The sequence below is a fragment of the Portunus trituberculatus genome, chromosome 19 (genome assembly GCF_017591435.1).
Source record: "Portunus trituberculatus isolate SZX2019 chromosome 19, ASM1759143v1, whole genome shotgun sequence".
Taxonomy (NCBI): Eukaryota; Metazoa; Arthropoda; class Malacostraca; order Decapoda; family Portunidae; genus Portunus; species Portunus trituberculatus.
The window spans coordinates 302,501-327,500 of NC_059273.1; the positions used below are offsets into that span (position 1 = coordinate 302,501).

A 25,000-nucleotide genomic window follows, 5' to 3' on the forward strand; every position below is an offset into this window, starting at 1 on the left:
AGAGAGAGAGAGAGAGAGAGAGAGAGAGAAAAACAACACAAATTTTACGGTCTCACGGTTCATTAATAGCGATATTTTGTGTGTATTTGATTCAGGGATCGATAGCGGAATGACAGGAGACGATTGCGCTTTTCAGCAAACTTTCCGGTGGAGTTATTGATAATGTGATGAACAAGCAGCTAAAATGTATGCGTCACGCCGGGCCGGTGTGACAGAGAGTGGGGGGAGGGAAATGAGATGAAGCAAAAAATGGCTATAATGGGAGAAAAAATGACTTAAAAAGGTCGAATCAAATAAACACAGCTGTCATGTACTGTCACGTAAATCAGTGGATAAATTGGAGCACGAAATATCACGCTAGAATGAAATGTATGTCAATAATTAACATGTATGCATTAAAAAAAAAGTGTTATCAGGTGCCATGCAATCGTGTATGTGCTGTAAGCAAATGTGTGTATAGTGCATTATCGAGTCTACAGTATTGTTATAAAGTACTGTTACTGGAAATAAATATATCTGTCTTCTAATGAATAGTATCCTGTTTCTATTTATAACATGAATACCATCACTGTAGTAAAAGTTATCGGTCGTTATGTAATTGTATGTACTGTATTTAGGACATGTTGTATGAATGTCGAGATGGAAGTAATGTATTCGTGGGGGGTAAGTGTATATTTATGCCTGTGTCATACCTCCGCACAGTGACACTATGAAGCTCTTAATGTGATATCTTTGTGAGATTCGTTACATTAGGCTAGGTAAACTGACCTGTGCACGCTATTCAAGTTTGTTTCCCGGTTGCCATCTAAACTGAAGGGCTCTCTCTCTCTCTCTCTCTCTCTCTCTCTCTCTCTGAGTGTTTGTGCGTGTTCTGAGTTGCGTTTCGGAACACGATGTGTGGTGAAGAGTGGTGTGACGAAGTGTCTCTTCGGCACGAAAAAGACATGATAGATATAGTCCAGAAAAAAAAGAAGAAGGAAAGTTTCACTGCAATAACTGGAAGGGCCAGGTCTGCTCCGTCCCACCCAGCCAAGACAGGAGGCCTCGCTGGGTAGCCCCGCGCCCCGCCGCCCAACACTCACTAATGAGGGCTAACTAGTTTACCGCTGCTGCCACCTGACCTGCATGGAGATGAGCAGCGGAAGGGCGTCCGTGTGGTTGCCGGCGGCGTTGTCCTTCACTGACATTCTTTTCCGCTGCCATATATATATATATATATATATATATATATATATATATATATATATATATATATATATATATATATATATATATATATATATATATATATATATATATATATATATATATATATATATATATATATACACACACACACACACACACACACACACACACACACACACACACACACACACACACACACACACACACACACACACACACACACACACTTCCTTCCCTCTCACACATAATGCTCTTACTGCGAATTAAGTTCAATATTCAGGTAAATATACAGCGTAGACAAAGGAAATAAATGAGTAGTAACACTATTCTCTGCCATCCAGAGTTGCTAATGACATCATAAAGGAGTGACAACAAGAATTTATTGGATGCTCGGGAAGTTTCCATTTGTGTTTCTGTGGGTGTTAGAATCAGATTCAATAATTTTCTTAATGTCGTTTTATGCCTTTAGTTTAAGTAGTGCATGCATGTTATAGGGAGATGCCATGCACGGCGGAGATGCAGTTTTTTTTTTTTTTTTCTCCATCTACAGTGTATCATTTTGCGATTCTCTTTAAAATAAGTCAATGGTTGATCTGGTCGGGAAGTGACATGTACCCAGGTGTACCACAACCACGCCTCATGACAAATGTGTTATAATTATATCACCTCTTTCTTTCTTTTTTTCTGATTTTCCTCAAAATAAGTAGTCAGAAAACTTTTTGAATTTTATCAATAAATAGCTACCTCGCTTCTAAGGAACTTCTGACCCTACCGGAACTCATACTGAATCGTAAACATAGTGGCAAAAGTGTGTGTGTGTGTGTGTGTGTGTGTGTGTGTGTGTGTGCGCATCACAAGGAATGTTGCTTTAGGTGTGGCAGTAATGACGCAAGTCGCATTGGCAGACAGCAAATGTTGTGTTAGCAGTATACGTACATGTACATGTATCTGTTAGGGCCCCTTGAAGTCCACAAAGTAGCGATGTAGTCACTTTAGATCTGCTGCTAATGGAATACGATTAAGTGTTTTCGAGTCGATGGCGATAGAATACAAATCTAGTCTCGAGAGGGCGAGGCTGCGATCCACTGCTCCATTCTCGCCTGTCTCCATTCTCTATTTATTCAGCTGTTTTACGTAATTGGTTCTTCTCACGGGAGGGTCATTTTACGTACATTGGAGCAATTTAACTTGTTCTTTGATCGAAGAGTACTTGACTCGAAAACGTCTTTGTTCATTGTTTATGTTCTTTATTCTTTATTTCTGATTTTTCGCTAATTCAATTTCACAGCAAATCAGAGACTTCCTTATTCAATGTGACAGCAGAATGAGGGTAAAATTATCATACCTGCCAAGACATACACTGATAGCTTTGAAATTGTACCAAATAACTTACCTATGAACAAACATCTTATCCGACAAAGACCGTGCCTTTCACCAACCTGCGTCTGAAGTTTCGAGGTTGCGTAATCTGAAGTGAAGCACGCCTTAACTATTTCTTCCTTCCAGATATCGCCATGTTTGGTTACAAGTATTTATTTCATCGTACTATTCCGGTATTTAGAATCGCTCTCCTCTTTCCATCTGGTAGGTGAACAACCCTTAAGTTTTCCATTTCCAGTGACCCGGAACAGATGGTCTGGCAACTTGTACTACCTGCATCTTGACTCGTTTCTGAAACACACACGCCCACTCACTCGGCCACCCACCCACCAACACACACACACACACACACACACACACACACACACACACACACACACACACACACACACACACACACACACACATGCTGCTTTCATAATGTTTTCCTTGACTCATTTCCTTGCGTTTTTCATTGCATTTTCCTCTTCTTATGAAACTACTACTTATTTCCGTTTTGCTTCCTAATGCCTCTCAGCGTGGTCCCTCAGGGCACTGTGGCCTCTCTCTAGTAACATAAGCTCGTGTTGCTAATGGCGGTCTCTTTCTTTTTTTTTTTTCCTTACTGACCTGTAATGCTCTTCTGATTAGTATGTTGTGCTTCTTTTCCTCTCCCTCCCCCGGTGTGTCTTTTCCCTATCATAACACAATTTCTTTATTTAGTTCGTAATTTTTTGTTTCTTTTCCATTCGTTCCTGTTATCCTTTTTCTTATAACACTATTTTCTTTTTCCTGTAATATAATTCCATTTAGTTATTATGTTTGTTTGTTTTTCCTTCTCTGCCTTTACTCTCTTGTATATCTTTTTATTCTGAAATTCCTTCTGAGTGTTGTATTTTTCCATGTACTTTTTATTTCCCCTTCCCTGTTTTAAAGTGATGTTTTTATTTCATGGTATAATCCATTGTGCTGATTGCTTTCTCAGTTTTCTTCCGCTCCTCTCAGCTTTTTCTTTGTTCCATCAGTATTTTCTTATTCTGCAACATATTTCTTTACGACAGTTCCGTTGTTTTTTTTGTGTCCGTCTTCTCTCCTCTTTCTATGTTGTGCCACTTTATTTTTGTTTATTTAGCAGTATAATTTCTTCTTTATACAAGTCATCCTATTTTTTTTCATAAATCTCCTGATAATAGGTCAGTAAAGCCGCATCCTTCTCATGTAGACCCAATATATTCACATCAGTCTACGCTTTCTCGATATTTGCACGAGAACTACAAGAAGACAATATAGGAACAGTTCGGTTTAGGCGCTACCTACCTAAAATCCGCGGGGAGGTGTAGCAAACATTGCGTAAAGATTGTGCAAACTGTGAACCAGATTTGCTAGGCTATTCAATCCAATTTAATGCAGCCAGAGAGGTGGTGGAGGAGAAAGGGTCGGCGTTGAGGAGAGAGAGAGAGAGAGAGAGAGAGAGAGAGAGAGAGAGAGAGAGAGAGAGAGAGAGAGAGAGTTACACGCTCGACTAACCTTGCCGAATAGATTTTAATGCTCGGGGTGACACTCAGACAGACGAAACCGAGACAAACTGACTCGGATGAACAGGGAGCTGGATAGACGCAGATAAACGATGACAAAAGTAACCAAAAGTTTATATAAAGAAAAATAACAAGAGAAAAACCTTAAAATTCCTCGCGGTGTGACGCACGCAAGCTCGCCCACTCGTCACTGCCACCTCGCTCACCCGCAACTCACGACACGGGTGGTGGCACAAACGACCCGCTCATGGGTGTGGCTGACGGGGAAGACACACGACTCAGACACAGAAAGCACGTGGGTCGCGGTGAGCACCTCTGAACAGCTGTGCCAACACCATAAGGGGGACGGCGGACTCAGCGAGAAATTGACACTAACAACGCAAGTTCCCGAGTTTTCCTGTAATGACCGCGAGGAGGTGGGAGTGAGGGCAGGGGAAGAGAGAGGGGAGTAGAGGGGAGGTGTGATAATGAAGTAACACGCGAGACAAATGGGAAGGGAAAGAAGAGAGGGGAGAGTTGGCAGCTTAGAGACGGGTGGTGGTGGGCAGGACTTACAAGAAGAGTGGAAAAAGTTGGAGAGAGAGAGAGAGAGAGAGAGAGAGAGAGAGAGAGAGAGAGAGAGAGAGAGAGAGAGAGAGAGAGAGAGAGAGAGAGATGACAAAAATAGAAGCCGGAAAGAACGGAGCGGAAGGGGATTAAAAGATTGCACTCACCAGAGAGAGAGAGAGAGAGAGAGAGAGAGAGAGAGAATATCCCTAGTGTTTATTTCTCTCTCTCTCTCTCTCTCTCTCTCTCTCTCTCTCTCTCTCATCAGTCACATCCTTCACGCTTAGATTGTGGCAGAAATAACAACTCTTAATACTTTTCCTCACCACTTTTTTTTGTTCCCATTGCTATACACGCATCCTTACTCTTTCGCCTCTTTTGTGTACTGGCCGCGTGCACATTCCGCCGCGCCCTCCCAACTGCTATCCAATATCTATGTCCATTGCCCGAGATTCCTCAGAAGCTCTTAATAATGCTTCCCCTGCTGCCATCTTGTCTTCCTTTCTATTATAAGTATCTGTTCGTATCCACACATCTTTGTTGTCTCTCTCTCTCTCTCTCTCTCTGTCAAATTTTGTCGCTTGACTCTCTAAGTAAAAACGTGCGGTTATATAGTTTTTTTTTTTTTTCTTGTACTTGCAGCTATTCTTAGTGATTACGCACTTACCTCTGCGTCCATGTTCATTCCAGCGCGCCTAAGCCACCCATGCTCTACCTTTGTCCACTCCCTGAGGTGCTCCGCCAAGGTGCCCTCATCCCCAGCGCCATACACAAGACAAACAAAAGCCGCCACATGAAAACACGTACAGCTTTCTCGTGAGCTGTACCTCCCTTGGACTTCCATTGTGCCGTCTTTCCTTCCCTTTGGCAGCATAAGGGCGCCCCCATGGACACCTGAACCTCCGCCAGGCAGCTCCTCTTTCTATCCAACACTAAACTAACCGACACACATCCAGACGAATTCTTTATGTGGATGGTATGTGAGTGTTGTGCTAATGGTTCGTATGCCTTGTTTACATGTGTTTGTGTCTATTATGGAACGTCTGTCTGTCTGTGTGCCTGTCTGTGTATCTGTTTGTGTGTCTGTCTATCCATCTATTTATCTGCCAGTATTTGTGGAGTGTTGGTGCACTTGTTATTGGTGATCTAGAGTGTTGTATTCAGGATTTATGGAAGGCTGTGTTTGTGAAGGCTTAGAGTATATTTTGCATGGACGGGAATACCCTCTGTGTCTCTGCATCCTCTATAGTGTATTGAGGTTTGTGTGTTGCACCTGTTTACATAGATCTTTTGTTCTCTCTCTCTCTCTCTCTCTCTCTCTCTCTCTCTCTCTCTCTCTCTCTCTCTCTCTCTCTCTCTCTCTCTCTCTCTCTCTCTCTCTCTTTTCCCGCTGACTTATTTCCTTTTTAACATTTCTGACGGGTCGAGGCTTTGCCAGGTTTTCTCTCTCACCTCGTAATGGTTCGAGTTTGTTTCTCGAATGACCCGCCACGACCCTCTGCTAGGGATGCTTTAGGGCTGCTTTCCGCGGCACTCTTTTGATCGAGGTTGGCGAGGCGATGTGTGCGTGTAGCAGAAAGATAGAGGGCTGCTGAGACGCTAAGGAGGATCGTGTCCGTATGTGTGTGCTGGTAGGGGTGTGGGGCCCTAGAGGTAATGGTGTGATATTTTACTTTACTTTTTTTTTCTTGTTTATTGTTATTGTGGTTGTGTATGATAGAGGCTTAGTGATGGTGGTGGTTATTAAAGTAATGGTGGTGGTGATTAATAGAGTGATTGCGGCGGTGGCATGCATTGGTAATCGATTCTTTGTGTTGTGGAGGAGGTGGTGGCAATGGTGATGGTGGTTGTGGTGGTGATGGTGATGGTGGTTCTAGTGTTGGTGTTGGTGGAGGTAAAGAATTATTCAGCATTGTTGTTGTTGTTGGCGGTGGTGCTGGTGATGGTAATAGTGGTAGAGATATCCATCTGTGGCGGTGGCGGCGGTGGTAGCTGGGGCGGCGGTGGCGGGGACGGCGGTGGCAGTGGTGGTGGTGGTGGTGGTGATGATCCTCCTCGTGGCGTTGTGCGTAATTGCAAACTTTTTATTTTTGTTTAAAGACTTTCAAGATATTTTTTCCTCGTACTCGGAAAAAAAAACGGCGTAAAGTTGGACGCTTGAGCCTTTACCCAGAACACATCGAGCAATACACCGCTCTCCCCGTAATGTGATGCTGCTGCCCACAACATGTTTTGGCTTTTTTACAGGTTCTTTTTTATTGAGAAATCGCCTCTGATAATTTACGTAAATACTTCTCTTGGAATCATATTCATCATCTTGTTGTGTAACATTTTAATTCAAAGAACAAGAAAATAACAAAAAGAAAAATATACCAGGAGATAGATACTGTAGAACATAAAAAATCTTAATAATTTTTTCATGCATATTTTTGAGTTGTTTATTTGTAAAAGCGATCAAACATTTTTCTTACATGTTATAAACCTTTTTTTTTTATCTATAGTTTTTTTTTTTTTTTTACCTTTTTTCTTTTTTATTTGAGCGATGCAGACTATTCCGTACTTTCATGCGAGGCAAGGAGCGTGGACTGTACACTCATTTATTAAAGACGAAAGAAAGACGTCCAGGAGTGTGAAAGTCATCCATTCACTTGACACGAGGAATGGTGGCATGTACTGGGGGAGTCAGACCCTGCTTCACTCATTGGTGTCACGCGTGGCGACCTTCCTGTCTTGGCTGCCTCAACGAGATGTACTTGAGAGAGAGAGAGAGAGAGAGAGAGAGAGAGAGAGAGAGAGAGAGAGAGAGGGTAGGAGGGGCAAGGAAATAGGACTAGAGGGCGAGAGAGGGGAGGGGAGAGGAGGCAGGAGGCAATAAATTGGGGAAGGGGAGAGAGGGCGTGGTGTTGTCAGGTGGAGATTGATAGTTTTGTAGCGGCGCAAGATTATGGTTTACAATAAAATGTGACGGAACAGGGTAGAATGAGGGGAGGGTGTGGTTACGGTAGGATTAGTTAGGGATGCAGGCCGTGGATGGATGAAGTGCGGTGGTGGGAAATGAGAATTGTTGTTGTGTGGTATTGTATAGTAGAGTAGAGGGAAGAGATGGTGCAGAACAATGGAGGTAAGGATGGTGTAGAGTGGTGGGTGGGTAGTAGAATTTTTATTGCGTGGTGTTGTGGTGGTGGTGTTGGAATATGGCTGAGTTTACGATATTCCCAACCATTCTATTGCTTTATCGCATTACATTATAAGCTCTTCTAGAATTTTCAAGAATTCTCTTATTGGCCATAGTGATAGATCAACAAAGATTTCGCATTATTAACTAGATGAAAATATAAGAAAACGACAAATAATCTGTTTGGCCATTGAAAATTGTCCCGTGAAAACCTGAAAATATGTGCTAGTGTGGTGGAATTAAGGAAAGAGAGAGAGAGAGAGAGAGAGAGAGAGAGAGAGAGAGAGAGAGAGAGAGAGAGAGAGAGAGAGAGAGAGAGAGAGAAATGGATAGCGGGATGTTCTACGGTGTTTTTGGTGCTGGTGGTCATGTTTAGTATAGCGTTGCAGGATAACAAAGAGGAGAGGAGCCAGGAGAAGCAGAGAAAAGGAGAGAGGAATGAAGATGTGGAGGTTGATAATGGAACTTTTATTGTAAAATTATGACGGACGGGACAAGTGCTGCAAAGAATGACGTGCAAAGTTTTCTGTTTTTATATTTTTATTTTTCAAAGTATACAAAGGAGTGAGCTGGCGGGCGGCGGTGTTGAGTTGAGGCGTGTTTGTTGTTGTTGTTGTCATTGTCATTGTTGCCATTGTTGGTGGTGCCGCTGTTGTTACTGGAGCTCATGGTGGCTGCCGTAGTGGATAAATATAAAAGTTGTGAGCTAGTAGTGGTGGTGGTGGTGATGTTCATTGCCATTCATATTTATTCTGCTCTCGTGTGCATATTGTCATTTTTATGTGTTAACAGAAACCGAGTTGAAGTGGGAAATATAGATAAAACTGAATGTAGGGGAGAATGTTGGAGTTAAATGATTAGTGCAGGTGACGTAATGGACTTTTGAAGTGGTGGCCCGTTAGTAAAAGGGTGGTAGGAAAGAGTTAAATGAACGGCTAATTTTTGTATGGGCAAATAAAATGATCATCAGAGAATGATTGCTATAACGCTTTCAAAGATACCGCCACCACCACTATTACTGCTACTACTACTACTATTACTACTACTACTACTACTACTACTACTACTCCTACTCCTACTACTACTACTACTACTACTACTACTACTACTACTACTACTACTACTACTACTACTACTACTACTACTACTACTACTACTACTACTACTACTACTACTACTACTACTACTACTACTACTACTGATAATAATAGCGTGAAATCATGGTAAACAAGCGGGCAGAGAAACAGAGGGAGTGTGCAGCAAGAGTCAGTATTTGGACGGCTTGGGCGTAGCATCCACTGATGTACTTCTGAAGGAGAGAAAGAGAAACAGAAAATAAATCATGTGGAGAACGAGTGTGGAAGAAAATGAAGGCCAGGAGCAAAAAGGAGTGGGCGTGGCGGAGATCTTACGTAGAAGTGGAGGAGCAGAAGGTGCAGGAGGAGGAGGGGAAAGAGGAGGAGGAGGAGGAAGAGGAGGAGGAGGAGGAGGAGGAGGAGGAGGAGGAGGAGAAGGAGGGGGAGGAAGGTGACTAATGTAGGGGATCACCAGCTGGGACGAGTGACAGGTGAACCCCCTTCAGACAAATGGATGGGAGGGATGCTGCTGTTCCTCCTCCTCCTCCTTCTCCTCCGCAGATTTAACGTTACCACAACTATTTTATTTTATTTTTATTTTTCAACCGATGAAACTTTTTATATGTTCCCACAAAACTCAAGCCACCCTTCGTATTTTTGCTCCGCACCCTCACCGCCTCATTTATTATTTTTTACTTTCCTATCCATATATTTTTAACTCTCTCTCTCTCTCTCTCTCTCTCTCTCTCTCTCTCTCTCTCTCTCTCTCTCTCTCAGGGTAATGCCGTAGATAGTCTACTTTGCATTCTTCCTGCTCACACGCTTGTTAAATGCAGATCCTTTGATTTTTGTGAGATATTATTAGATTTTCTCCCTTGCAGCTGCACGCATCAGCCGCCACCTCAGAGCTGCTCCTGCATATAGAGAAGGGAGATGAGGTGAGGAGGAAGAGACGGAAAAACAGACGAGGAGGGACGTGGTGATGACGAGTGACTGGGTGGGATGAAAGCCAAGGAAACGGGCGGCGAGGTGGTGTGAGATTGGGAGGGGCCAGAAGGATCTTTTGTTCAGAGGCGACGAGGTTCATTTAGGGAATTTGGAGTTGAGCTGCGATGCTGTATACGTAGGTGGGTTATGAGAGTCTTATTTATTTTGTGGTAAAGTGAGGAGGAGTAAAAGAGGAGCAAAGTTTCCTTCAAAAGACTTGTGAAAAAAAAAAACTTGAGAAGGATGAGAAAGAAAAGAAGTAGGAGGAGCTGAGGAGTGTTGGAAATGCTTGTTCTTAGAAGGGACGTATAAAGAGGAGGTAGAAAATGGGTTCTTGTTATTAGAGGAGGAGGAGGAGGAGGAAGAGGAGGAGAGACAGAGATGGAAAAAGAAGAAAAAGAAAATAGAAGTATTGTTCCGGAAAGAAAAATAAAATGGACAAGCTAAACTCCGTGCTAGGACAGAACCTCAGCTGTCCGCAGGTTAGGCACTACATCCCACTTCACTTGCCCTCGCTAGGTGCCAGGTGCAGTCTTCACCTATCACTGATATGGCAGGTTGTTAAGGCGTCTGTCTATCGTTGTATTTGAGTCATTATGAACTAATTTGACCATTGAACAAGGGAAAGCAGTCCTGCCATTGCTGTGTCGTTGTGCGTATCATGAACGGACATATTTATGACCAGAAAGTATGTAGGAATTTAAGTTACATGGATATCCTATATATGTTTATGTGCGTGTGGCGCGGACATATACTCGTCATCATAATAATAAGCCTTGCTATTCCGTGACGCTGGTGGAATGGCTAGGGCCCAGAATGATCCGCTTAAGTTCACGTCCAGGCCACTTCACCTGACACACATATAATTCAGCTTTCCATTCTCACGTGCATGATTGGTCGTTAATTTAGAACAAGAGTGACACTCAGGAGGGGTGACCATGGTAATCTGTGGGACGTGGGGATTTCGGTATCGTGTATCCAAGGAGGCTTGTGTCTGAGTGATTCAGCGATGGGAAGCGGCGTGCCGCCGCGCCGTATTCCTATCAGTGACATGTTGGCTTGAATTCTTAAACAATTTGCTCTCTCTCTTTAGGACTAATTTAAAGATCACAAAGATGATTAATCAAGTATAAAGGTAAGTTCTTTTCTGTCCTTGAAGCAGAATCTGTCCCTAGAATAATAAAAACACTGAAATACCCAGCTATTACAACATGAGTTGATTGAAAGTAGTTCACATTAGATGCAGAACTCTTTAGAAATACGGAATATCCTTGAAAAGGAAGCATTATTTTTCACATGCAGTATTGGATGAACCTTTGTTGTGCATGAGAATATTAAATGTGTTACCTTATGATAGATCATAAAACAAAATAACACCAAATCACACACTGAATAAAGAGCAAGAATGTATGGAAACACACACACGCGATGCAGCAGGGGGAGAGCAGACGCCAGGCAGGTGTGCGCAATAATACCTGGGGAAGCGCATTAAGGATTAAGGAACACACACACACACACACACACACACACACACACACACACACTTCCAGCTTTCATTTCCACACCACCGCCGCTCCTCTCCTTCCAGCCAATTTTTCATCCCATCTCAGCCACACTTTTTCGCCCACCCTCAGTCTCACCCAGCATCATGCCGCCTCCATTAACCTCCTGCGAGCATCCCATCCTTCAGGGGTAACTAAATTTTCCCCTTGCCTGCTTGTGTTTTGCAGATATCAACAGCAGAGAGAGAGAGAGAGAGAGAGAGAGAGAGAGAGAGAGAGAGAGAGAGAGAGAGAGAGAGAGAATCAGGTAGGTAATTGCAAGCCACGCCAACTTTATGACATATTCGAGGCTCCAACAGCTGGACATTTCCCTGAAGTTTATTAATTAAGTAAGTCCGAGAGTAGGAGCTGTTAATTAGCCTCTAATGAAGACGCGGATAATTGATGACTAGGACACCAATCATCCGTGAATGAATTAAATGATACATACAAGGTAGACACAAAATTTGAAACCCTTAATGGGCGCCACTCTCCCGTCGCTGCCGTCCTTGTTTTACGTGCGAACCTTAATTTGGCGGCAACGATTGAACGGACTGTTGTTGTTATTGTTGTTGTTGTTGTAGGTGTTGTTATTGTTAGATTTTTCTCTCTTGTTCTTGTTTTTCTTCTTTTCTTCTTGTTCTTGTTCTTCCTATTCTTGTCTTTGCTTAAGTTTTTATATATTTTTACTCCTCTTCTTGTTTTTCTTATACTGTACCAGTTGTTGTCCTGTTATTTTCTTGTTTTTGCTCTTATTCTTCATGTCTGTCTTGTTCTTCATCATATTTTTCTTGTCTCTCTTGTTTTTCCTCTATTTCTTATTCTTCATATTCTTTTTGTGCCCTTTCTTTTCATGTTTTTTTTTTTGTTGCTTTTCTTCCTGTTCTTGTTTTGTTCTTTGCGCAGCTGGTCTTACACCACCACCACCACCACTACTACTACTGCTACTACTACTACTACTACTACTACTACTACTACTACTACTACTACTACTACTACTACTACACTGTAATAAAATGAAGGGTACAATGTAGGTAGATTTGATACGAGAGGATATAAGGTCACCGATGTATCCACATTACCGCCTTTCTGGTCTCATACGGGCACAATGTCAACAAATATACTCATATCGACATCAAAGGGGTACATTTATCAAAATATGTTATAATAAATTCATATAATTTTGATGTACGCGCAAATAAAAATCTGTTCCTTGTGAAACGTTATATATATATATATATATATATATATATATATATATATATATATATATATATATATATATATATATATATATATATATATTATATATTTATTTTTTTTTTTTTTTTTTTTCTGGATACGGCATCGTTTCAAATGGACGTAAAATATTTCTTACTTACATAATATGATTAAACAAGAACGTAACTTAAATATTTCAAACTGTCTCTGGCAATCATCGATGCATGAGTTGCCAGTTGCTACTTTCCCGTGTCGTATATTATTGACTCGGTAGAGTGGTAATCTCACCAACCAACCAACCAACCAAGGAGTTCAATGACGGTGGAATTTGCGTGACTGCGAAAAATTCCGCTGATTTGAAATATAAACATATTTAGAAACACAAAGACACAAATTGAAGAAAATAGAGAAGACTGAATAACGAGAAGACACGAAATGAAATGACGACTCCTTGACGTGTAGTCAACATCTACCTGAATCAACTTGTGGAGCAATCCTACAACCACAACACGGTAATTTGTTACATGTTCATCATTACATATCATAGGCTGGCTATTTAACTTCATTTTGTATGCATATAATGTCATAGTAGATAATTTTAGCCGATGTAGTCAGGATAGCGATGAGTCTTTAACTCATCATGATCTGTTTTGCTTTCTTAAAGCGTATTTATGCATGTATTAATTGTGCATTCATTAAAAAGAAAGAAAGAAAGAAAAAAAAAATATATATATATATATATATATATATATATATATATATATATATATATATATATATATATATATATATATATATATATATATATATATATATATATGATATCTGACGAATCAGTGAAATTATACTTTATCATAACATTAAGAAAATATAGATTTTGAAGCTACTAGCGCTCGTTATGTGTACATTGAAGAGTGTCTGTGCGGCGTGCGCCTCAGTATTGGAACCTCATGGCGGGCTGGTCAGGCAACAGTGGCGAGGAGGTCGTGGCGTCACGCTTTACTGTGGAAGAAACACTCCTGATTGAGGCGTGTTACTCTACTGCTCTCCTAGAAGGTAAAGTGAATGTTTGTGTCATATGATGGGTAGCTCAAGATCACATATTAGTTGATTTTGCGATTGTCGCCATTTACAGTGTTGTGTAGTGGACACTGTCCCCAAGAAACAGTCTGGCAAGTTCGCCTCGATTCCCGGCTCCCCCTTCGCAGCTCCTCCGCCCAGCCGATTTGACGTCACATAAAATGAGAAATATAATTTTGTTTTTTGCGCAGGTGTTCCTTGAGACATGTCATGTATTGTAATGGTTACGCAAGGCTAAAAAGGTTGAGAAACGCTACCTTATTCGTTAATTACCATATATATATATATATATATATATATATATATATATATATATATATATATATATATATATATATAGTGAGGTATACTACTACTACTACTACTACTACTACTACTACTACTACTACTACTACTACTACTACTACTACTGCTGCTGCTGCTGCTGTTGCACGAGTCAGGGTAGCAAGAGCGTAGTGATTTAATTAAATTTCTCCTTTAAATGAACAGTTTCGGTGAAAGAAAGGGTGAAAAATAGATATGGGCCTTTCACATTTTTAATTAAGTTTCTTGTGAAATTTCCTGGGACTTGCTCCTGTGGTTTGCTCTTTTCTACCGGGTTGTTCATTCATCTGTGTGCAGAGGGAGTAGGAGGAGGAAGTAGAGGAGACAAGAGCGGGAGAGAGAGAAGAGAGAGGGGATCTGCTGGGAGGGATATTGGTAGGAGGTAGGCAAGAGGAAAGGGACGGATGTGGGAGTTTTTTGAGGGTTTGCGTGTGTTTTTTTTGTTTTGTTTTTTTCTATGTTATGTTGTTGGAGTTGCGAGGGTTCCTGTTGCCTCGTGTTTATTATTTTCCCGTCAGTTGGTGTCAGTTTGTTGTGTCAAAGTAGTGTGTGTGTGTGTGTGTGTGTGTGTGTGTGTGTGTGTGTGTGTGTGTGTGTGTGTGTGTGTGTGTCTGTCTCTCTCTCTCTCTCTCTCTCTCTCTCTCTCTCTCTCTCTCTCTCTCTCTCTCTCTCTCTCTCTCTCTCTCTCACACACACACACACACACACACACACACACACACACACACACACACACCAGACTTTTCCATTTTTAACTTCAACTTTTTCCACTCTTACTTTTAGTCGTGCGTTCATCTATCACCTTCCCCTTTTCTCTCTCTCTCTCTCTCTCTCTCTCTCTCTCTCTCTCTCTCTCTCTCTCTCTCTCTCTCTCTCTCTCTCTCTCTCGCGACTCCCCTTTATGTTCTCCCCTTATACAATCACACTTCCGACCACAGTCCAAATATACACAATTCTTCACTTCCTGTACGATCAAGTTCACGGCACTGCCTCTTGTTTGGTGTTTTAGCTGCCTGGCGTAAGATTTGACATGATTGAAGAGGAAGAGGGGGATAAGAATGGTGATGACAGTGCTGGTAGTGTTGATCGCTGGTGTTGATGGTAAACGCTGCATCTGATGCTTTTAGTGACGGTAATGTTGGTGATGATGAGATGTGATGGTAAGTGTGTTATGTTGATTAGTTTTTTTTTTTCTGCTCATGAGTTTGATTTTCTATTCCTCTCGCTGATTGTTTTCGCTGTTAACGCATTTCGTTTTATGATGAAAATCGTGACCGTTGCCTCTCTTCGTACCCGCTTCGTATTTAAAAACTGTGTGTTGCACGGTATATTATTTAGAATTTCAAAATTACTGGCCACATTGCCACACCCACCGCCGTCACCACAACCATTAATTCCGCAAAAATAATAATAAAGACTAGTAAAACATCCCCTCGCGGTACAGTTTTACAGTTGAGGCTTTGGCAGATGAACACACACACACACACACACACACACACACACACACACACACACACACACACACACACACACACACGAATGACATGAACCGTGGGTAAAGGAGATTCGCTGAGTGGGCATCAGACCAGTAGGAAAATGCTCTCTGATAAACGAGATACAATTGTGATAACAGACCACACAAGAAAGCTATCACCGAAGATGAATGTGCTGCTGTCTTCACTGTGTCATGGATGCTCATTGAAAGAAGCGAAGGCAGGACGGGAGCGAGACAGTGAAGGAAAGAGTGAGGAGATAGTGGTGGGTAGAGGCAGGTACGGGGGAAGGGGAGGATGCGGAGAGATGGTCTGTCATTCAGAAGCTTGGAACAAAATAAATAGCGAAAAATAGTATTAGGGAAGGAGAGGAAGAGGAGGAAGGAGAGAATCAGCGGTGTTATAAGTAGAAGTACCGAGATAGAGGAATGGAAGGAGGAAAGGAAAGTCATTTGGAAAAACAAGGCACAGGGAGAATGATAGCCACTCTTTGGGAGTAGAAATGAGGAGAGTAGTGACACAATCAATAAATCTTGTCGAAACACACACACACACACACACACACACACACACACACACACACACACACACACACACACACACACACACACACACACACACACACACACACACACACACACACACACACACACACACACACACGTAATGGGGAAGACTGGCTGGGTGACCACCAGACGACCGAGGTAAATTACACACACACACACACACACACACACACACACACACACACACACACACACACACACACACACACACACACACAAATACCTAACACTTTGTTTTTCGTTATTTCTCCCTGATATCCTTCAACTTTTAACTGAATGTATGAATCAACTAAAAGAGGAAGTGTTGAAGAGGAAGGAGAGGCGGTGAGTGTGACAGGCGGCTGATTGTGGAGGCGGCAGTCATTGTCGGTGTAAGGACGGAGGGCGAATGGAAGAAATGAGATTGAAGGGAAGGGAGTGGAGAGAGAGAGAGAGAGAGAGAGAGAGAGAGAGAGAGAGAGAGAGAGAGAGACTGAACAAGAAGAGAAGGGGAAAGGAAGAAAGGTGGTAAAAAGAGGAGAAACGAGGCGAATGAAAAGGAATGAAGCAGGAGAGTGGGAGGAACAACAACCAGGAGGAGGAAGAGGAGGAAAAGGAAGAGCAGGAGTGGAGGAAGGAGAGGCGTGGGAGGAGGATGAGGAGGTGCAGCCAGATTGCGTTTGTCCATTGGAAAGATTAAAGCATCAGTCCACCTTTTCCTTAATTGCACCAGCCACATCCACTTGAGAGGCATTGACTTCGGTGCACAAAAAGTAACTTGACATACACAAATGAAATGGACGAGAATACAGTATCTCTATGCCATGGAAAAATTATAGTACCATTTTATTCTTTAATTACACTAATTATCAGTCAGGAGAGGTAAGGCTTACAACGCAGTATTATAAGGCAGTTTTACATGCATTGATGAACTGAACGTGGTCATATCGTGTGTTTGTCCATAACACTAACCATCAGACGGGACGTGCAAAAAAAAACTCTTTATTACGTAAACAGCAATACTGATAAAGTAAACAGAGGGTATAGAATATTCTGCGTTCGCTATTTTATACAAAGTAACCCTGCACCGATATATATGAGCTAAGCGGTGGAAATAGCGTAGTTTGCGTTTACTGAGCCATACCAACAACTCTGCTGGTATTTGTGAACTGAACAGTGGGGGAGAAAAACGTACTTTGCAAGTATTATAACGAAAACAACTCTATGGATATTGAAATAAACGATGGAGGGATAATTTTGCATTTATTCTCTCATGCTAAATTGAAGATACTTATTAAATTATTAGCATGTGGAAGGGAAGCTTATTCTATGTGGTTACGGGAACAAATGATTTGAGTGAAGTACTCAGCGTATTCGTTCCATTATTGATTACCTGGAATGATAAGGAAAATATAACCTGGTGATGGTATGCAGCGAGTGGCAATCAGGGTCCATATATAAATAACCATGGACATGGAGGAGTAGGAGGAAGAGGAGGGAAAGGAGGAGGAGGAGGAGGAGAAGGAGGAGGTGGAGGTGGAGGTGGAGGTGGAGGTGGAGAAGGAGAAGGAGGAGGAGGATTAAACTAAGGTAGCTTAATCAGAGAAGTAAAAGGTGTTAGAAATCGAAAAGTAAAGGAGAGATGCTTATGTGATGCTACTATTCCCGACAGGCTGATTGATGGACACACAGATGGACGGATCCCCAACCAGGCAAGAACTCACTCAGACAGAGAGCCCAGCTGACACAAAGGTAGACAAGTAAGCAGACACAAACATGGGTGTTGTGCAGACTAGACAAACACTGGTCGATTACGCCAGACGGATGGATACAGCAACTTGACACAGGGGTAGATAGAGGAATGGGTAGATATACTTAGAAAGAAGAACTGAGGAATACACATAGAAAGATCCGTTGAGGAACACACACACACACACACACACACACACACACACACACACACACACACACACACACACACACACACACACACACACATCGACAAGGAAATATGGACAGCGACACACAGATAAGCTGCCAGACAGATAAGCACAAAGAAATATGGTCTGATGGAGAGAGAAGAAAGAGACAGTGATGAAGTAAACTGGATAAATGGAGAGATAGAAAGTGAGGAAAAGCACACCTACACACACATCACATCACACACACACACACACACACACACACACACACACACACACACACACACACACACACACACACACACATCAAAGACAGTCAAATACAGACTGAAAATTTATATGTAACTTTTATGTTCTTCCCTTCCCCTCACGAGTCATTTTTCATTCTATCTCTTTTTTTTTTTCCTCTCCTCTTTTACCTATTTTTTCCAGTTATTTATTTTGCTGTGTCACCATGGTCCCCTTTTTCCTCTCTTTCACTTTTTCTGTGTCTCGCACCTCCGGTATTGTTAACTTTCTGCCGTTACCTCTTTTTATTTGTTTTCCGTCTTAAAATTTTAGAATATCCAAATTTTTTTTCCAATACTCATTCTTCCCCTCTGATTTTTCCTCTCACCTTTCCTTTGGTTCTTGTCCCGCTTCGTATTTCCTCCTTTCTTCAATCCATACTCCCTTCTGTTGTGATCTACTTTCTTTCTTATTCATAAATTGTTTTGCATTTTTCTTGTTTATATGGGTGTCGGGTGCCTTTGGGACGAGAGAAGTATTTTGAGGATCTTTGAAAACATTGTCTTTTAGGGCTTTGGAATTGAATGCATTCGAGTTTTACAGCTATGAGTGCAACTTGAAAGTAAAGCTTCTGTGTTATTGTGCCGAGGTGAATGCAGCCATCTGAATGCGGTGCCTGAAAGACAATATATTAAACCCTGTAACCTTTGGAGCTCAGGATAAGTGTGACTTTAATGTATTCTTATTGCTTACCAGGAACATATCTCTAATCTTATAAATTTAGTGGGAGCTTTGCTTGAACAACTGTAATGTCTGCAACAGAGTAACTATGAGCTCTAGTCACATGTTGAAAGATCTAGATGTAACTATCTTTGAGAACATTATTCGTATTTTCACCAACCTCTTGGGAGGCAGTGTCAGGCTATTATTGTTGTCCCTTGCTAGTGTGTAGGTTTCTGATGCTCTGTGTCGTAAAGCTGCAGAAATATATAGTACCTTGCCGTAGGAATACGAATCGTATTTTTACAAGCTTTAAACATTCACGGGAACTATTTATGAAAAAATACTCAGATGAATATCTGAGTTTCATAATGGATAGTATACAGTCTATGTTAAACTTTCATTAGAATCATGAAAACATCCTTGAATTGACCAAAAGCAATTTACCAGAAAGGAAACTAAAATTTGGAATGTTTGGGAAAACTGACACAAATCGCACTGAAATTGTCCTGAAAGAATAGAGACTTAAATACTTAGCTTATTTAATACTCATGTTTTAGAAGTGTACTGTGAGGAAACAGAAAGTCTTACTCTTTTTTTCGTCAGTGCATAAAGTCAATAGATATGCTTGGTCCCTAGAACGTGTTTTGTTGGGTCCCTTTGCAATCTCTTTTTAGTGAAGGAACTAGTTTCAGTCATTCAGTGCGTCCTCTTAACACACCGCTTGCAAGTGCTGCTCTCTTATCTTAAAACGAAGTGATAATTCATGAATGAATATGAGATAGATAAATTAAAATTGCAGTCGTGTGTCGTTGCAATCTCGTGCTTTCTTGAGTCTTATGATTTCAGTAAATGTTTCTCGGTATTAGTTTTAAGAGTCTCTCAGGTGTGGCATGGCGAGCAGCGTTGCGTGCACTTCCCTAACGCATCTGCGCTGCCTCATGAGAACGAACACCTGGACGCATTTCAACGCCTGGGATCCCCTCCAATGACAAGATTTCGCTTATTTTTTTTTATTTGTTTTTTCTATTTTGCCGTGGAATATTAACTATGAAAATTATGTGCATATATTTTTCTTTAATTTCAAGGATTTAAGAATATTTCTATCTCTCGTTTTTCCCATCCAATTTTTATTTGCTGCTTTATTTGTTTTTACTACAGAATACAAGTTGAAATACAAAATTCACCTTAATCTTCAGTATAAAAGTATACTGTACATTATTTTTTTTCTTTTTATATAGATTCTCTCTCTCTCTCTCTCTCTCTCTCTCTCTCTCTCTCTCTCTCTCTCTCTCTCTCTCTCTTTATGATACTGTAATAATGTTACGGAAAAAAAAGAAGCTCCTGGGTCATGTTACGAGTAGTGTGAACTCAACGGGTAACTGTGACGGGTACGAGGTGAGTGCTTTCATTAGACGCACGATCCAATATTGAATGTGAGGTTATAATGATAATGAGGTAACCATTAATCGGGTTTCCGCCGTGATGCAACCCAAATATTAACTCTTCATCAAACGCAAGCCGGTCATAGCGAGTAATGAGACAAAGGAATGGATTCATCTGGGCTGGGGAGGAGGGCGGAGTGGCAGGGAGGAGCGTGTCATTGCCCCGAGCTGTCCTGTGTTCACGTTAACCTAGTGGAGCTGATCTTCCCTCTCCCACTCTTGCAATGTAGCGTATTAATATATAATACATCCTCACTAATAACGCTTTTATTTTCAATGTTGAATTTTCCTTCTCTTTTTGCCATGTGACGTTTTTAGTGTTAAGAAACATCTTCCGATCTGTGTCACTCGTCGGCTGCATGTCGTGGTAAACATGTTTTCTTGCAAATGAATAAATTAGATAAACATACCTCTGACAGAACTCGACAAATGACCTCCGAGTGTTTTTGCTTCTTCACCAACTCACTTCCTTGGTATTTACTGACCGAGTAAAGGTTTTCGTTTACCTTCTTTAAGAGTTATGATCTTTGCCCGTGTTTTTATTTATTTATTTATTTTTTTTTCTTAGAGGCGCCATAACTATATCTTCAATCATTGATTCACTTCATCCTCCCATGCAAATTCTCTATCTTGTTGACGAGTCGAAGGCACAAGGCGAAGTGTAGTAGCAACAGGTGTATCACTCATGTAATCCCATGTTCTGAAATATATACACACGAAGTTTTGAGTATTTATGTATTGCATTTTCTTGAAGGGGCTTCGAAGGGATGACAGATAAAACATAAAATTTACAGGTAGGGAAAAGAAAACGCAGTGGTTGTCCTGAATTCTATTATTTGGACGAAGAAGAAAATAACAGGGTATTCTTGTGTTTATTGTTTAAGTAGGTAGTGCACAACAGGAGGGAACGAGGGACATCCTGTGGGAATAACACACACACACACACACACACACACACACACACACACACACACACACACACACACACACACACACACACACACACACACACACACACACACACAGTAAACACATAAAGTTGCTCTTTGTGTCGCAGTTCCCTCCTCTCTCCGTCCCACCAGTCAAGGCTTAGGACAGCTCCTTCCTCCCCAGTGAGGTAACGGGTGGGAGGAGACGGAGGCCACGAAGGAAGCAAAGTGAAGAGAGAGAGAGAGAGAGAGAGAGAGAGAGAGAGAGAGAGAGAGAGAGAGAGAGAGAGAGAGAGATCTGGAAAGGGGGCAGGGGAGAGCCTTAATCTTTTTCCGATGATATCAATAACTCCCCCGTGAACAAGAGACGCAAAAAAAAAAAAGGAAGAAAAAAAGTGTGTGTGTGTGTGTGTGTGTGTATATATATATATATATATATATATATATATATATATATATATATATATATATATATATATATATATATATATATATATATATATATATATATATATATATATATATATATATATATATATATATATATATATATATATTGCAAAAAGCCGTACAAGCTGCGATTGAAAGGCTGGCGTAGGATGTGTGGGAGGCTGCCAGCTCCATCCCTGGCTGTCGGTGGTGAAGTTTGAAGAGTTCTGGTAATTGGAGAGTTTTATTATCTCGAGGAAGTGAGATAGAAAGATTGATTGAAAAGGAAGTAAACAGACTTACCAAGAAGAATTAGGGGTATAAAAAAAACCCCCTAAATTTGAAATGATAACAGAGAGAGAGAGAGAGAGAGAGAGAGAGAGAGAGAGAGAGAGAGAGAGAGAGAGAATGAATTAGTAACAAATGCAGTATGACAAACATGACAGGGTCGTTTGTAGCGTTTCTTGTACCTATCAAACAGAAGTCACCTTTATCATGCCTGGCTGCCTCTCTATTGTTTTATTTAGTTTCTCTCTTCCTTCGTTCTTTTCATAACAACTCTTGTCGAAACATTTCCACTCTCTCCTTCTTTGGTCAGTTCACCTGCTGGGCCTGAGAGTCACGAAAGTAGGTCACGGAAAACAACTCCTTGAATGGAAAGAGGAATGGATTAAGGTCGAAATACAATAGGTTTCCCTTGTGATTTTACTATGAACATTCTCGTATTACTAATTACATTCACTGTCACTCTTAGTCCCTTGCCCAGTTACCACCACCATCGCCACAATCACCACCACCGCTTATACCACAGCCATCATCACCACATTTTTCCCTTCAACATTATCCCTCTTGCCTCTTCCTCCCATCTCTTCATTCTCTGTTTTTTTATTCTTCCCAGACTCCTCACACCTCTCCGACCCTTATTCTGGTCGCCCTTCCCCTTCAAGACGCTCCCCTCAGCACCTCATTAACCTTACGTCCTCATCATTCAGAAGCTTCCTGTCAGTTGCCCGTCACCTCTCTCTTCCCTCACACATTACACCCCTCGCTCCTGCATATCCCTTTGCCCTCCGCTCCATGTATGCACCTTATCTCTTCTTTACCTCCCTCCTTTACTCCTTCCTTCCCTCATTCACTCTCACTCTCAACTATTTCCTTTCATCGTGTCCCTTTATCCTTCCTTTCTTCTCTCGGTCTTTCATTCCTTCCATCTTTCCTCTCTTTCTTCTCTATGTCTTCCCTCCTGTCTTCTTTACTTCTCTTTCTCTCTTTGGCTTCCTCATTGCCTCGAATCGTTCCTCATTTCTTCCAGACTTTCCAGTTATATCTTCCTCCCTTGTTCTCATTGTCCCTTCCTTCTTGCGCGGTTCCCATCTCCATCCATCCCTCTCCCTGTCTCCTCCTCGCCATCCCTCCATTCTCTGGGCTCCTCCATTTCCCCTTTCGCCCTCATTCCATCTCCATCCCTCATTCTTTTCCTTTATCCCTCCCTTTTGCCTCTCTCTCTCTCTCTCTCTCTCTCTCTCTCTCTCTCTCTCTCTCTCTCTCTCTCTCTCTCTCTCTCTCTCTCTCTCTCTCTCTCTCTCTCTCTCTCTCTCTCTCTCTCTCTCTCTCTCCCTCATATCTCTTTCTATTCCTTCGCCCTCACCTTCCGTACGTTCCTCATCCATCTCTCCCTCCCTCCCCACGCCACCAAGGAGCGCCACCCCGTCGCTTGGAATAACTCAGGTGAGATGTGGCAAAGGCTCGACTCCAAATTGAGCCAATTATTCGGCAAGGGATCCATACCTGCCTCCTGCTGCCACGCGTCGTCGCAGCTGTTGTGTTGGGTAGGTGCCACTGACCCTAGTGGCGTAACCTGCGTCTGCCATAACCACTGCCTCCAAGTTAAACTTTTGTGGCGGGATTTTGTTGTTGTTGTTGTTGTAATTATCGTCGTCTTCGTCGTCGTTATTGTTGTTGCTGTTGTTGTTGTAATTGTCGTCGTCGTCGTCGTTGTTGTTGTTTTTGTTGTATGATTACTACTACTACTGCTACTATTTTTACTACTACTACTTTTACTACTACTACTACTACTACTACTACTACTACTACTACTACTACTACTACTACTACTACTACTACTACTACTACTACTAGGATCATGAAAATTCTCGCCTTACATTTAATTCTTAGTGGCTGCATCTCAGTACGTAGTTCTTTCTTTGGCCTCTTCATCCATACAAACATGAGAGTGCCTCCCATGATTCTGGTCGCTGTGTTGACGATGAGGAGATTAGTGAGTGTTGACGCGAGGCAGTGTTGACACATGTCAGGCCTCTCCGTAGTGGCCGTGGCCTCACTAGTGTTAGATTAGGCATTGGTGATAATGTGGACGCCTGGGTGAAGGTGGACAAGAAAGAGTTATTTACTGCACGCAGGGATTGGGGGTTAGTTGCCGAGTGAGATGAAGTCGTCGAGCCCCAGGTGGTGCCTTCCCGCGGGGCCAGGGACAGATTAGGGCACACCTCAGGGCCGCTGGGTGGTATCAGAGTGTCCCAGGGGATGAGGCTGTGGTATCGCAACGAAGCTGGTTGTAATGAGTGACTTACTGGAACGAGAATGGTGGACTGAGTAACGAGGCATGACACCTTTCCTATCCCGTCCACTCGCTTCGCTAAAGGAGCGTGCAGGTGCAAGAGGCGTCATGGCCCCAGTGCTCCGTCAGCAGCCTGTCCCATAAACCCTAAGAAAGGGGCGTGTACAGCGGCACGCCCATAACGTGGGCGGCTCCGCACTTCGTTGCTTGTTCTGTCAGTTCTTAATTTTCTCCTCCTCCAAATCCTCCTCTTCCGCGATAGCTATTCTGGCCTGTCACAATTTTGATGCTATTTTTTGTGCTCTGTACAAGATCGCTTCGTTTTTTATGTTACAAGAATAGGATTGGCTCAGGTTGCACACAGACAGACAGACAGACGGACACACACACACACACACACACACACACACACACACACACACACACACACACACACACACACACACACACACACACACACACACATACACAGAGAGAGAGAGAGAGAGAGAGAGAGAGAGAGAGAGAGAGAGAGAGAGAGAGAGAGAGAGAGAGAGAGAGGCTGGAAACGAGCAGGATTTATTCTTGCACTGACTTAGGCCTCTGGCTCTCGGGACAGAGCTCCAGAGTACGGTGTCCATGTTGGTCCCTGCGTGTCGTAAAATGTGATGAAGAGAGACGAGGGTGCACAGAGGACTGG

General features: G+C 42.1%; 1 protein-coding gene across 2 annotated transcripts in view; it reads left to right on the forward strand.

Moving 5' to 3' along the window:
- Positions 1 to 25,000, forward strand: part of LOC123506071 — a 309,236-nt gene that overhangs the window by 78,164 nt on the left and 206,072 nt on the right. Inside the window, exons 1-2 of one of the 2 annotated variants that reach the window (XM_045257928.1) lie at positions 13,559 to 13,684; positions 17,743 to 17,822. In XM_045257928.1, the coding sequence (XP_045113863.1) occupies positions 17,751 to 17,822 (72 nt within the window). In that variant the 5' untranslated portion in view covers positions 13,559 to 13,684; positions 17,743 to 17,750. Of the gene's footprint in view, positions 1 to 13,558; positions 13,685 to 17,742; positions 17,823 to 25,000 lie in introns of those variants that run through there. The other variant, XM_045257927.1, reaches the window with a different exon arrangement.